The sequence below is a fragment of the Ciconia boyciana genome, chromosome 16 (genome assembly GCF_034638445.1).
Source record: "Ciconia boyciana chromosome 16, ASM3463844v1, whole genome shotgun sequence".
Lineage (NCBI taxonomy): Eukaryota > Metazoa > Chordata > Aves > Ciconiiformes > Ciconiidae > Ciconia > Ciconia boyciana.
The window spans coordinates 7289392-7301891 of record NC_132949.1 but is presented as its reverse complement, the minus strand read 5'-3'; the positions used below and the strand labels follow the sequence as shown (position 1 = coordinate 7301891).

The 12500-nt window shown below is 48.9% G+C and overlaps 1 protein-coding gene across 1 annotated transcript in view; it reads left to right on the top strand.

Annotated features, from left to right (window-relative positions):
* Nucleotides 1-12500, top strand: part of CACNA1G (calcium voltage-gated channel subunit alpha1 G) — a 100822-nt gene that overhangs the window by 44587 nt on the left and 43735 nt on the right. Inside the window, exons 14-19 of the mRNA XM_072881515.1 lie at nucleotides 297-390; nucleotides 975-1159; nucleotides 1310-1756; nucleotides 7371-7471; nucleotides 8661-8784; nucleotides 11716-11784. Of these exons, the coding sequence (XP_072737616.1) occupies nucleotides 297-390; nucleotides 975-1159; nucleotides 1310-1756; nucleotides 7371-7471; nucleotides 8661-8784; nucleotides 11716-11784 (1020 nt within the window). The remainder of the gene's footprint in view (nucleotides 1-296; nucleotides 391-974; nucleotides 1160-1309; nucleotides 1757-7370; nucleotides 7472-8660; nucleotides 8785-11715; nucleotides 11785-12500) is intronic.

Here is a 12500-nt window from a genome sequence, read left to right as displayed (position 1 = left end):
ATCTGCCCAGTATGCAATTCCAGCAGCAAAAATTAAGCAATGGTTTGGTTTTTTTCTGATCCCTTTCTGGGACCACGTTTGGAGCCAGAGACAGTCTGTCTTCCTGGTAGGAGGTTAATTAGTCTGTGGTATAAATATGTGCATGCGTCATTTTGTGAAAGGTGATGTTGCATCGTGGTACGAAATTCAGTGGATCCATAGGTGTGGTGTTGGAGACGGGAATCCGTTTTTTCAGAGGGGTGTCCGTGCACTGCGGCCTTTTGCCCTCCTTGCTGAAGCCCTCTGTTTTGCTCCAGGGTGATGCTTCCAAGTCTGATTCCGAGGGGGATCTCTTCCCCCGCAGCCTGGAAGAGGAGGGAGGACTTAAGAAAAACTTGTCGAATCCAGCCTGTGAGTAACAACCCCGGGAGGATGGGCTTTTCCTCAGCAACCTTGCTTTTTTGTGAAAACAATGTGTCCTGAAGGGAAGAGCTCTCCTAGAAAGAGCAGCACAGCCTAAGTTGTGGCACGCTTGACCAAGGCAAGCAGGCTTGTGGCGTGGGGTTGGATCGTGGGATGCAGACAGAGACATGATGTCATTTGGGCCATAATCTCCCCGCTGAGCCCCCGGTTTGGGCTTTCAGGGTCTCTCTGCAGGTGCACAAGTGGAGGAGCCGCAGGGAAGGAGGACGGAGGGAGCTCGGCATGGGCAGGAGGTTCCCAGGGTTGGAGCTGGTGGGTGTTGGTTGGAGGGTTGAGGGGCAGCAAATGGCAGTCTGCATCTGCTCTCCTCTCCCATTAGCACCTGATCCCATTCCTGATTTACATCCCCCTGCTAGGCTGAAGGATGGGCGCTCAGCTTTCCAGAAGGGCTTTTTTGCCCCCATCCGCCTGATGCGTGGAGGAGAGCCGTCCCTGCGCAGCTGCTTTGCCTGCCCGGGAACAGGTTGTCACACCCTGAGGTGTGACACCTAAAACCCACTTGTGTCTTCCAGTGATGGCCCTGAGTGACCACCCGGAGCTGAAGAAGAGCCTGACCCCACCGCTCATCATACACACCGCTGCCACGCCGATGCCCATGCCCAAGAGTGCCATGTTTGGAGACGCAGCGCAGGGCTACGAGTCCCGCCGGGCCAGCGGTGTCTCCATGGACCCCACTGCCTACGAGCTCAAGTCCCCGGTACTTACGTCACCTCCTCCTGCCGATGCTCAGCGGCTGTCCGTTGGGCTTGTGGGGCTGTCCGTCCATCCATCCGCCTCAGCTGGTGCAGCAGCAGCCCGGCGTGGGGCGGGTGGCATGGGGCTGATGCTCTCCCTGTCCTTCCCTCAGCCCAGCACCCGCAGCTCCCCGCACAGCCCCTGGAGCGCCAGCAGCAGCTGGAACAGCCGCCGCTCCAGCTGGAACAGCATTGGCCGGGCCCCCAGCCTCAAGCGTCGGGGTCAGAGCAGCGAGCGCAGATCCCTCCTCTCCGGAGAGGGGAAGGAGAGCTCGGAGGAAGGGGAGAGCTCGGATGAGGAGCGCTCCAGCCGGGCTGGCAGCTTCAACGGCTCTTTGCCTCATCGCATGGAGTCACTGGAAACAAAAGGCTCCTTCGACCTCCAGGATACCTTGCAGGTGCCTTCCCTGTACCGGACCAGCAGCATGCATAGCAGCCGGACCTCTGCCTCTGAGCACCAGGACTGCAACGGGAAGACCTCTCCGGGTCTGCTGCTGCACCAGCTCCACCTGGATGACCCCCGACAGGACTGCGATGACTGCGATGATGAAGGTAACATGGTAAGGAAATGCCAAACACTCATTTTGGGCTTTTTTCCTTGTCAAAGTGATGCATGTACCTCTCTCAGGAGCGACGGGTGAGTGTGAAGCAATGGCCCGCGGCAGGGGCTGGGTCTCGCCAGAAGAGCACCAGAAGGTCTCTGGGCTGTGGATGCCACCGTAAATGGGGTTGGCATCATATTAAGTATTTCAGTGCAGTATCAGATGGTTCATGATGGAGAGATCAGGGCAAAACTCCCCAGGTTCCACTAAAAGGTGCAGAGCGAAGGCTATCTCTTGGAAATATATGCTTTTCTGGTTTTACTTTTTTTTAAAAAAAAAAAAGAAAAGATAACTTCCCCACTCTCCAACCATTATTCAGCTTTCTGCCCCCACGCACAGCAGCAGACAATTTCTGTTGACATCAACAGGCAAGGAAAGGGTGGGGTTTGGCCCCCCATTCCCATGGCAGCGTTAGTCCTGTAGAGACGGTGGTAATTTCAAAGGCTTAGCATTAATTTCAATATGAAGAGACATTAGTCCAATAAGTGTCTCTCTTTCATGGGCCTGAACAGTGCCATTTAGGAAATGTTCGCTAAAAGGGCTGCAAGCGCAGGGAAGGGATGAGGGTCCCGGGCTCTTTTTCCACATGGTTGTTTGTATCTTAAGGGAATAAAAGGAATTTGGCTGCTTTTCCAAGGTCTTTTGCATGGCTGGCAGAGAGGGGCTTGAGCTGGCGGCAGGACACCTGCAGGGACTGTCCTGTCGGGATGTTCCCAGGACAGTTTTGGGGTGTTTTCTGTTCTTCCGAGGTTACCTCTTTGTTTCACTTTACCTTGTTCTCAGGCTTAAAAATGTGATGGTCTGATGTGTCATCCCCAGGGGGTAACTGTTTCTGTTGGTGAAGCAGATAGGTTTTGAGTAGAGGCACGTGATGGTAATCGGAGCGGTACTGAGAACATGAAAGCTGCAGCTTGTGGACATGATTTTACTGTATTTCACTGAGTTTGTTGAATGAAAATGGAATTTGGAGCATGTGAAGGGATGCGAAAGGCAGCGGTGAGTCCGGAGAAGGAACAGGAGGAGAAAGAGAGTTAGTGCTGGCAGAATGGAGTCACTCAGCCATGAATCGCCTTTAAAAAAAGCCATTATCCCATTACATCTCCAGCATGGATCCTCAGCCTGGGATTTTTACTGATTGTCTTAACCTGTTTTTTAACCTCCATAAAATAAATTGAATTTTTAAGAAAAGGAGCAGTAATTATTTTTGGAAAAAAGCACTATTAAAAGTGATCAAGAGACCATGCTCTTTATTGCTAGCTAGGGATTTTTTTTCATGCTCCAACATCTGCTGCTTTTTCCAGCTCACCTGGTCTGAACATCCCGCAGGTCCTTTCCTTTCCCCCCACAAGATCAGAAGCCAGCAGCCCCCCTTGCGCTGGACATCGTGTGATGGGACATGTCCATCCTCTCCTGTCCCACCCAGCCCTGCAGCCCCAGCCAGTGCTGATGATAGGCTGTTGAATAAGATGCATGTTTTTAATCTTTATTACAGCAGCCGCTTTTAGCATAAATCAAACTTTCTCTTCTGTGTGCCGAGGTCTGGCCACGTAGGGTTAGACCAAAGGTTCCTCAGTCCTCTTCCCTGGAGTGGTCAGAAGCAGATGCCTAGGGAAAGAATAGGCAAAATAGGGTAAATTTGTACCCCAGCCCATGGTATAGCCACAACTGGGACATCCGCAGCTGGCTGGTGCCTTTCCCCACACTCCGAAATATGTCTGCGCTGCAAATCACTAAACCAGACGGATAGGAAAATATTGCTTAGATTAGCGAAATGAGCCCCCAGGTTGCGGAGCTTCCCTTTGCGATTCCCTCCTGAGTTTGGGGGGATGTTTTGCCCCTGAATTAGCCTTGACAAAGTCAGAAAAAAAGTAATTATTTTTTAAATGGAAAAAATAAAATTCAAAACTCCCCCACCAACAAAAGAAGAAAAGAACTCAACTGTTATTCAGATCAAAGTAATCCTAAATATGCCCTTCTGCAACAAAGCCTTACATCTCTCCTTGCTGGCTGGTTTTGATTGCCTCTGTGCAGAAATAAAAGGAAGTGCAAAGGCTTCGTTTGGATCTCCCAGGCTCCCATTATATTAGTGCCGCTCCACTGCCTTCAATGAGTTTATTCTGAATTTACATCCCTCCAAGGGGCCAGAATCAGGCCTCTGATAGCTCTTCTCCCCAGAAGTATAAAACCAGGGGGCTGAAATCTGTTCTTCATGGCATGAATGCAGACAAGGAGAAACTTCACAGAGAGAGCGATCTGCTGCCTGGTTGGGTTCATGTGGCTGTGACTGAGATCAGGGATCTGCTGCGAGGTCTTTGTTGTTCACATCTGCTGGATTTTGGATGGTTTTGGATGCTTTTCACCAAATTTCTGAGTGCTCAGAGCAGAAAGTGAGGGAAATATTGAATCTGCAACCAAATGTGTCCCCTCCTCCCCAAATCCTCGTTGCACGTTGCAATTGCAGCTCCTTTCCCCGTTGCCTATTGCACTTTTTTGCTGTGGCGTGCAGTCCAGCTGCTCCCCGAACCCTCTCAGCCTGCCCCTGCTGCATATTTAAATTAAATAATCAGGTCCTGAGCAGCTCCATGCAGTTTCCAGCTTGCTTGGAGGTCCGTTGCCTCTCGTAGAGCATTTTTCAGCTGTTCCCCCCCAATCCTTATAATAAAGCTTTTATAAATCTAAGCCTTACCCTGACTCCAAGGAGTGGATCAGTCATCTTTTAAAGCCAACTGCCACTCATCCTGCCCTGAGAACTACATTAATATCTGAAAGTCCTAAAAAAAAATAAAAGCAGCTATTTATCAGCAGCTATGGGATCGGAGGGCCCTGTTAGCACACTGCTGGGTGAAGGCAGCACCGCTGCCTCTTAGTGAGCGGCATGACACCACGTCCTGGCCCCTGCCTGCGTCCCGGTGGGGGGAGTTTGGGTGGTCTTAGCCAGGGAGATTTTGTCTAAGTCACTGGCAACTGAATTAAAGAGTAGTTTTCTTCTCCCCCTGCATCTTTATTCATCCTGTCCAGGTGTGTTTGATGAACAAATAGATATGATTTAAACCACATAATTGATATATCGCTTTGAACATAATGCAGGCTTAAGCAGCAATCAGCCTGATTGTAAGCAGTTGATGCGTGTCTGGACCTCGCAGAGAAAGCATTTGATGGGACTTAGGCTGGAAATGCTTGGGGTTTATTTCACAAATTTCTTGCATTTGGCTCAAATTAACTGAACTGCACTGTTCCACTGGTGGATATCTGGAGTAATTTCTTTGACTTTAGATTTCTGCAGATGTACTTGGCCCTGTACAGAGCAGCCAGGCTGCAGCCCTGCCTGAGCCGGCCTGGCCGAGCCCTGGTGCTCGCCCTTACTCTAATACGCTGAATAGAGAGACATGATGGAAGATCACTTTTTGCCTTTGTTATCTGATTTAGCCCATGAACTGCAAGCTGCAACAATTAGCCAAACCCCAAAATATCTTTGGCATTAAAATTGGACAAAAGGAATATAAAGAAGCATTCTGTGCTGCTGACGCATTACCATTCACTACAAATCCCCATGATAAATACCAGAACTGCTTTGAATAATAGATACTTCTGGAAACCTTCCAGCTTGCAAAATGAACTGGACTGAGTTGCAGCTATTACTCCATGTCCAGAGGCTGGAGTACCAATCACTGTTCTCACTGCAACTTTGAGCAGACACCTGATTTTTATCCATTTATTTACCTTTGTTAAATCTATGGATAATTAAACTAACTAGGCTGCTCGAAGGGATAACACAACTCCAAGGATGCATGCTCTATTAAATGCAGTTTAGAGAGAAGGGAGCAGTTCTGACTCCTTGTCTGGAGTTGGAAAAGGGATGTGAAAACAGCCAAAACCTACTGGTATGCCATGGCGTGGTCTGTGTTTGCGTAGAAGGGGAGGGAAGGATGGATGGCTGAAGGGAGAGGGGTAAAAAGATCTAGCTTTTTTTTGTTATTCAAACTTTTCTTGTTATTTTCACAAGGTGGTTTTAATTTTCTGAAGGGTTCAGGTTGTCACCAAGTGCTTTCATTAAAACCGACACTACGCTAGCTATTACCCATCGCTAATGAGACCCCTGGCTGAGTACGTATAGGAACAGAAAGCACTTCCTCCATTCCACTCAATTACCCTAACAAATCCCATTTTTACAGTCCAGAGTACCTCCAATTGCTAACAGTTTGGCTCCAAACAAATTCCCCCTCCCTGTTTATAGGGCGAAATAAATAAAAGTGCCCCAGCCCCGGGGTCCAGGCGCTCCTGGGGTGCGAATGGCGATTCCTGCACTGTGCTTTGCACCCCTCTGCATGCTCACGGCTCTGAACATCTGCAGAAGAAAGCTTCAAAGAGCCCGTGCAGCCACATTCCCATGTGTGTGCCCATCCAAGCCCCGGTGGTAGCAGAGAAATAAGGGTAATGAAAGCGCAAGGATTCTTTTTTATTTATCTGTAAATGCAAAGCACCGTGCTGACATTGCACACACCAGTCTGTGGATTTATCTTCCGGTGCTTCGATTGGGAAGGGCTGTGAAAGCCCTGGCATGGTGAGTGAGATGTCTGCCTGGTTTCTGCTGGTTGTCTGTGCACAAGATGCTAGCACTGCAATGTCAATTGGATTAAAGATCCTGACCTCCTCTCGGAGACCTATGGATGAGAAGGCGACAAGACCTAATCCAGAGGCTGTTGCAGCTGGGATGAGGCTTCCCCTCTGCATCCAATTTTTCATGTCTTTAGTTGGCCTGTTGGCCAAGGCTTTTACAGTCTGCCATCCTGGCCTTAAACGACCTTGCAGATGGTCTAAAACGTAAGTATGCATGGCTGAGGATGCGCTGTGGTTTCAAGTAGGAATTAATTTGCGGGAGTCGGGTGGCCCATGTTCATGGAGAAGGTCAGGCTGGCCATGATGTTACCTTCTGGCTTTATAATCTCCCATCTAATCTGTTCATGCTGAATGAGAGGCAGATGCTCGCCATTGCATTCCTGGACCAAAACTCAGATCCCAAATGATTTCTTTAGCTTTCCAGTGGTGCACAGACATAGGGCTTGGCCCAGCAAACAGCAGGAATCCCTCCCTCTGCTCTCTTTATAACCTCTGACGTATGCATTATATGTTCTTAAAAACACCCCAAACAACAAAAGCCCAACAAAAATACTCAAAAAACCTTAGAAGATTCAGGCAAGCATCTGATGAGTATCTGAAGGGACTGAGGCTGATCAGAGTGGGTTATCAGCCCTCTCGGCAAGGGCTTTATTTACCATGTTTGTCCTCTTGGCTAACTGTGCATCAGATGCAGTTACCGTGCAGAGGAAGAAGCAAGACCAAAGCCTGCGAGGGTGCAGGGCCAGCACAGCACTCGCCCGGCTGCCAGCGCTCCTTCCCCTACCCAGCAGGGTATTTTCTGGGAGACCATTTGATTTCAGCTTTACTGAGTACTTGGAGATATGTGTTCAGTGAAAAATCGCCCCGAGTCCTTCGCTTGGAAGTTTTGGGGGTTTACTGTTTTAACAATTCTCTCTGTGTTTTCCTCCCGGTCTGCTGTACATTTTCCTCCTAGAGCAAAAGGGACCGCATGAAGGCGTGGGTACGGGCACGTCTCCCCACCTGCTGCAAAGAGAGAGACTCCTGGTCCATCTACATCTTTGCCCCTCACTCAAGGTAAGGCACCTGTGCTCGAGCAGCAGCGGCGTGCTGGGCATGGATGCCCTCGTTACGATGGCTTGATCTGCCCATCTGTCCCAGATGGGCCTCTCTGTGTCAGTCCACAAAACTTACAGTCCTTGCTCCAGCACTACGTCAGGGTCATGCAGCAAATGGCCACCGGCTGCAGAGCCGCTCCGGGGCGGGCATGGCCCTGGCGTAGGAGCGTCCAGTAGAGACCTATAGCCCAGGGCATGGCTACAGCTTTATCAAGTTCATTGTTTACTTCGTCAGTGATGCCAGTGCTCTGCAAGTTTTTCACTCGACGGAGCATGGGTAGTATGAAGCAGGGGGAAAGGTGCTGCATTAAGCAGAGAAATCTGAATTTGCCCCCAGTGCACACTTACAAGACAGCAAAGGGCACTCCCTGACCTCCTAAACCTGCCTCTCAACCTGGACTTCTCTGTCCTCCCCCTTCCCCTCCTCCCTCTCCCAACAACCCCCAGAAAACACCCTCTCCTCACCTGCAGGACCCCAGCTCTGCCCTTCCCAAAGCTCAGCCATGCCTGAGCCATCTGGGCTCTGTGATCTCCTACCTGTTCCTCTGGACATTAACGCACGCTTCACGAGGGTTTCCTGTGTTTGAGCTGGTGGGCCCTGGACAGCATTCGAGTTCATTCATACAAAGATTAGAGAGATTTTCAGAAACAGACTTTAGGAAATGTAATACGGTATTATAAATCCTGGGTCAGTGTACAGCCATCTGTCACAATAAATAGCTTCCGTCCCTTTGTTCCATGTGCGCTCAACCCTTACGGGGTTGCTGGGAGTATTTCTTCCTTTATTTAAGCTAAACCTGAGCAGTACGGACCAGGTAGGGGGTCAGATCCAAACCTAGCCGCACGTCCGAGTTGGGGAAGCAGCTGCTCTGTTTCAAGTGACCCACAAAGGCCCCTATGAACATTACCAGGGCTTGAAATTTGTGGCCCAGTTCTGTAGCTCGGATTCTTTTCTATTCATACCCCGATCTGCCTGCAGCGTGCGGCTCTGCCAGGGACGGGATTGGGAGATTGCAGCTCATCTGCTTTGCAAACGGAGTGCTCGATTCCCCTGCCATGTGTCGAGCTGCTGCGTTTCTCCCCAACCAGTCGAGCATTAATAGCTACTCTGTGTCTCCTTTTTTTTTTTTTTCCTTCTCTTTCGGCAGATTCCGTCTGATGTGCAATAAAATCATCACGCACAAGATGTTTGATCATATTGTCTTGGTGATCATTTTCCTGAACTGCATTACCATTGCCATGGAACGACCCAAAATCGAGCCTCACAGTGCTGTGAGTTTCCAAGGTTAACGTTTTCCTGTGCTCCTCGTGGAGCCAACACCCGTGGCTTGGACCCCACTGCTGTGCACTTGGTCTCAATTTCTTTCTCTTTTTTAAATGGGAATCTGCCAACACACCCTGCGTATCCTTTGAATTAGGTACAGCAACTCTCCTGGTCCCTACCCAGCGTCCTTTCAAAACACAAAAGCAGAGCTCATGGCCTGCAATGTATTGAATATCCCATTTCTGCAAGTACAATCAAGGTTTTAACACATGACATAAGCATGACATCTGTCTCAGTTTCCTTCTCTGATAAACCTTCAAACACTTCTCCTCTCTCAACACAATGTTCGTTTCTTCCATCTGTTCTTCACGGGCACGTATGTGTGGTGCGAAGGGAATGGGGAAACTGTTCATTTCATACTCTTCTCTCCCCTTTGTGTATCAGCTTTGTTGTGACACAAGAAAAACTGAACTGATACACGCACAGTAATGCCATTTCCCTGAACCATTTTGTTTTAATAGACTACGTAAGGATTTCTCAAACCAGACCGTCACAGCACCAACATTCATCAATCAGAGGGGCAGAATCATCCTATTGCTCTTTTATTTTAGCATAGATTGTGGCTGAGAGATACGCTGGGCTCTTGCTGATGTATTGCAAAAGACTGCTCATATCGCAACCGCATAGAATCCTGTTTTGTTGATGTAGGCGTGTCAGGCTGTTCATTTTTGTGGATCTTCAATGTAAGACCTTAAAACTGGAGTCTTGGCTGCTCTGTGTCTATTTTAAGCTTTCCCTAGTAGTCCTCCTTACTGTAATAGTTTGCCCAGCGGTCCCTCCCCTAAATCCATCTTTTATCTTTTGGTTATCATGCAGTCATGATGCACCAACTCGCAGCTGCAAGAAGAGAGCAGGACTCCCTGCCAGCCGATCTAGCAGGTGGAAATCGCCCTGCTGCTCCCCAAATGGGGCACCCTGAGAATGTCCCTTGAAATCCCAAGTGCTTCTTTGGAGTCCCTTGCTATTTCCTCTGAGAGTCACCATTCACCAAGGCTGGCTCCAAAAGGAACAGTAGTTACACAGATGAAGGGAATGGGGTGATGTGCATGAGTCAGAGGAGTCCACAGCAAAGAGCTGTAGCATGAAAAACCAGTACTTTGTATATGGGAGGAGGAGGAGGAGGATGTGCTGTGGTGTCCCTGGGCATTGGAAGAGCACAGAGAGGAAAGGAGACGGGGACAGGGACTGGTGTGATGTTCATCAGCATCAGGTTATAACCAAGGGAAGCAAAATGGGTCATCCAGGGCTGGAGCTGAGCTTGACCATGGTCTGGGGGCAGCAGGGAGGAGAAGGGGGATGCTGAGCGGTGGGGCAGGGAGCAGGGGAGCCAGGAGGAGTGCGCAGGCTGTGCCTATGCTGATGGAGCTCTCATCTGGAAACCGAGAGAGTTAGTTTAGCTTGAGTTGTTTAAAATAATTGTACTTTGCTTCCCCAAGCTGTGGATTTTCTAGCTGCTTCAAGCGAGTTCTCTTTCCCTGTCCCAGTTTCAGCTGGCTTATCGGAACAGGGGATGCTGTTGCTAGCCAACACACGCTCCCCCATCGCAGAGTGCGCAACATGGGCTGGGGAGATTATCCTTCAAAATAGCCACACGCTTGTCAGAGAGGAATGTAATACCCTCAGTCTCTCCGCCATGCTATTGCTGTTTTATCTCTGGCTCCACAAGCAGGTCCCTACTCTCTTTCTCCTGCATACTGCCTACCCCTCTACAGCAGTCTTTTGTGTGGCAGTCAGCTAACGGCCAGAGATGTTTCCTATCACAGCTCAGGCAATCACAGTGCAGGTCTAGGACCTAATTAATTATGGACCCAGTATGGAAACAAGCTATTCTGTGGTTCCTGAGTCACTTTCAGTAAATCATGATCTGGCAAGCGAGAGAGTTGCCAAGGTGTTTTGTCTTGTTTAAATTGCATCTCATTTTGAGCGAGAGATCTGCCATCTCTTACAGGACTGCTCTGTAGGGAGAGGCAGAAATAAATCCAAAATTGTTATTAGCAGAACTGGGGCTGGTTCAATTGTATGCGCACATGCATACATGCATACGCATCATCTTTCCTCCAGCCTCCACCTTCTGCTGTCCATTTCTCAGTACAGGCAATCAGAGATTGTTCAGGGATTAGGGAAAAGTGTAATTTATTTAATGATCATCATTAAAAAGAAAGGTTTCTGCTAACTACAGATAGGGAACCAGTCCATGGTCTCATCTGTAATCACTAGCAGCTATTGCAGAGTGGTGGCAGTGAGGACTGCATGGTCTGGTGGATAGCACAGGGGACTGGGAGATGGGGCTATTGGGCTTCATGCCCAGGTCTAGCCTGTGGCTTTGGGCAAGTGAATCAACCTTTTGGGGGCAGGTCTCAGCTGGCGTAAACCCCAGAGCTCTGCTGGCTTCGGTGGAGCTGTGACAACTCATGCCAGCTGCGCTTCGGCGTCCCGTGGGTCCTGCTAGCCTTGCAGCACAGCCACTCTAATATTGACTTAAGTTCTAGGAGAATTGGGAGCTCAGTGATATTTGCACTGTGCGGTGACGTCCGCAGATGAGGGGCAGGTAGAGGTTTGCCAGCCTGCTCCAAGGGGGGGAGATGTCCCTGTTTCTGCTGGGGGGGGGATTTGGGGGCAAATGGGGGGATTTGGGGGCAGGTGCCGGCGGCTGCCCCTGTCCATGGTGCTGACACAGACCCGGGCACGGGCCGTGCTGAACCGCGTGGCGCGTTATTGTCTAAATATTTGGATTTTCCCCTCTTTGCGAGCAAACAGTCTGAGACTTGTTTCAGCACAGAAGCTGGAGAACAGTTAGCAACTGCCCAAATATGCACAGGGAGATGTACAGCTGCAGAGAGCAAGCTATAAAACATTGTCTCTCATTTTCTTTTTTATAGGAACGGATTTTCCTAACGCTCTCCAACTACATCTTTACAGTAATCTTCCTGACTGAGATGACAGTTAAGGTAAATGTAGCTGGAGGATAAGTGTGCCTGCATTATATTAGTGATATTTTATTACGGTGGACTCGCAAAATCCCTAGGTCTACCAGCTACAAGCGAGGTGTATGTTTTCCTCTTCTGGATCATATTCAAATACCCACCACATGCCTTATTCTGAGCACGTTTTACATCAGAACAATTTCACTGAAGTTGCTCTTGATTTACACCATTATATGAGCAATGGGATGCTTCAATTTAGCAATCCTTCCCTATTCAGCAAAGCTCTTGAACACATGCTTAACTTCAACCATGCATGTAAGGCCCATTGTCTTCAACAACCAATTCTCCTCAACAGCCTAAGCAGCTATGTGCTTTCCTGAGGAGGGAGAGACTTAAGCACGTTGAAACATTTTGCTGGATTTGAGGCAGGAGGCTCAGAAACCCATTGCTGTAAATCTCTTGTGTAATTCGTAATCATCTCGCAGAACAATTGCTTTTTCTTTGGAAAGTTTCTCTGGTTTCTTTATTTGCAAAGCTTGTAAATGATTGCTTTGGGTCAGCCACTCTGAACCTTTACTCCAGCAGTCTGTAGGAATAAAATACGATCAAACTTTTTATGCCAGAGCTAAACATGTTAGGAACAGTTTTGTGCAGCTAGGTTTAGCTGCATTAAAAATATATCAGCTGTAAGAGACAATCTGGGATGTTTCTGCAGAGGTATTTTTACAATTCTTGCAATA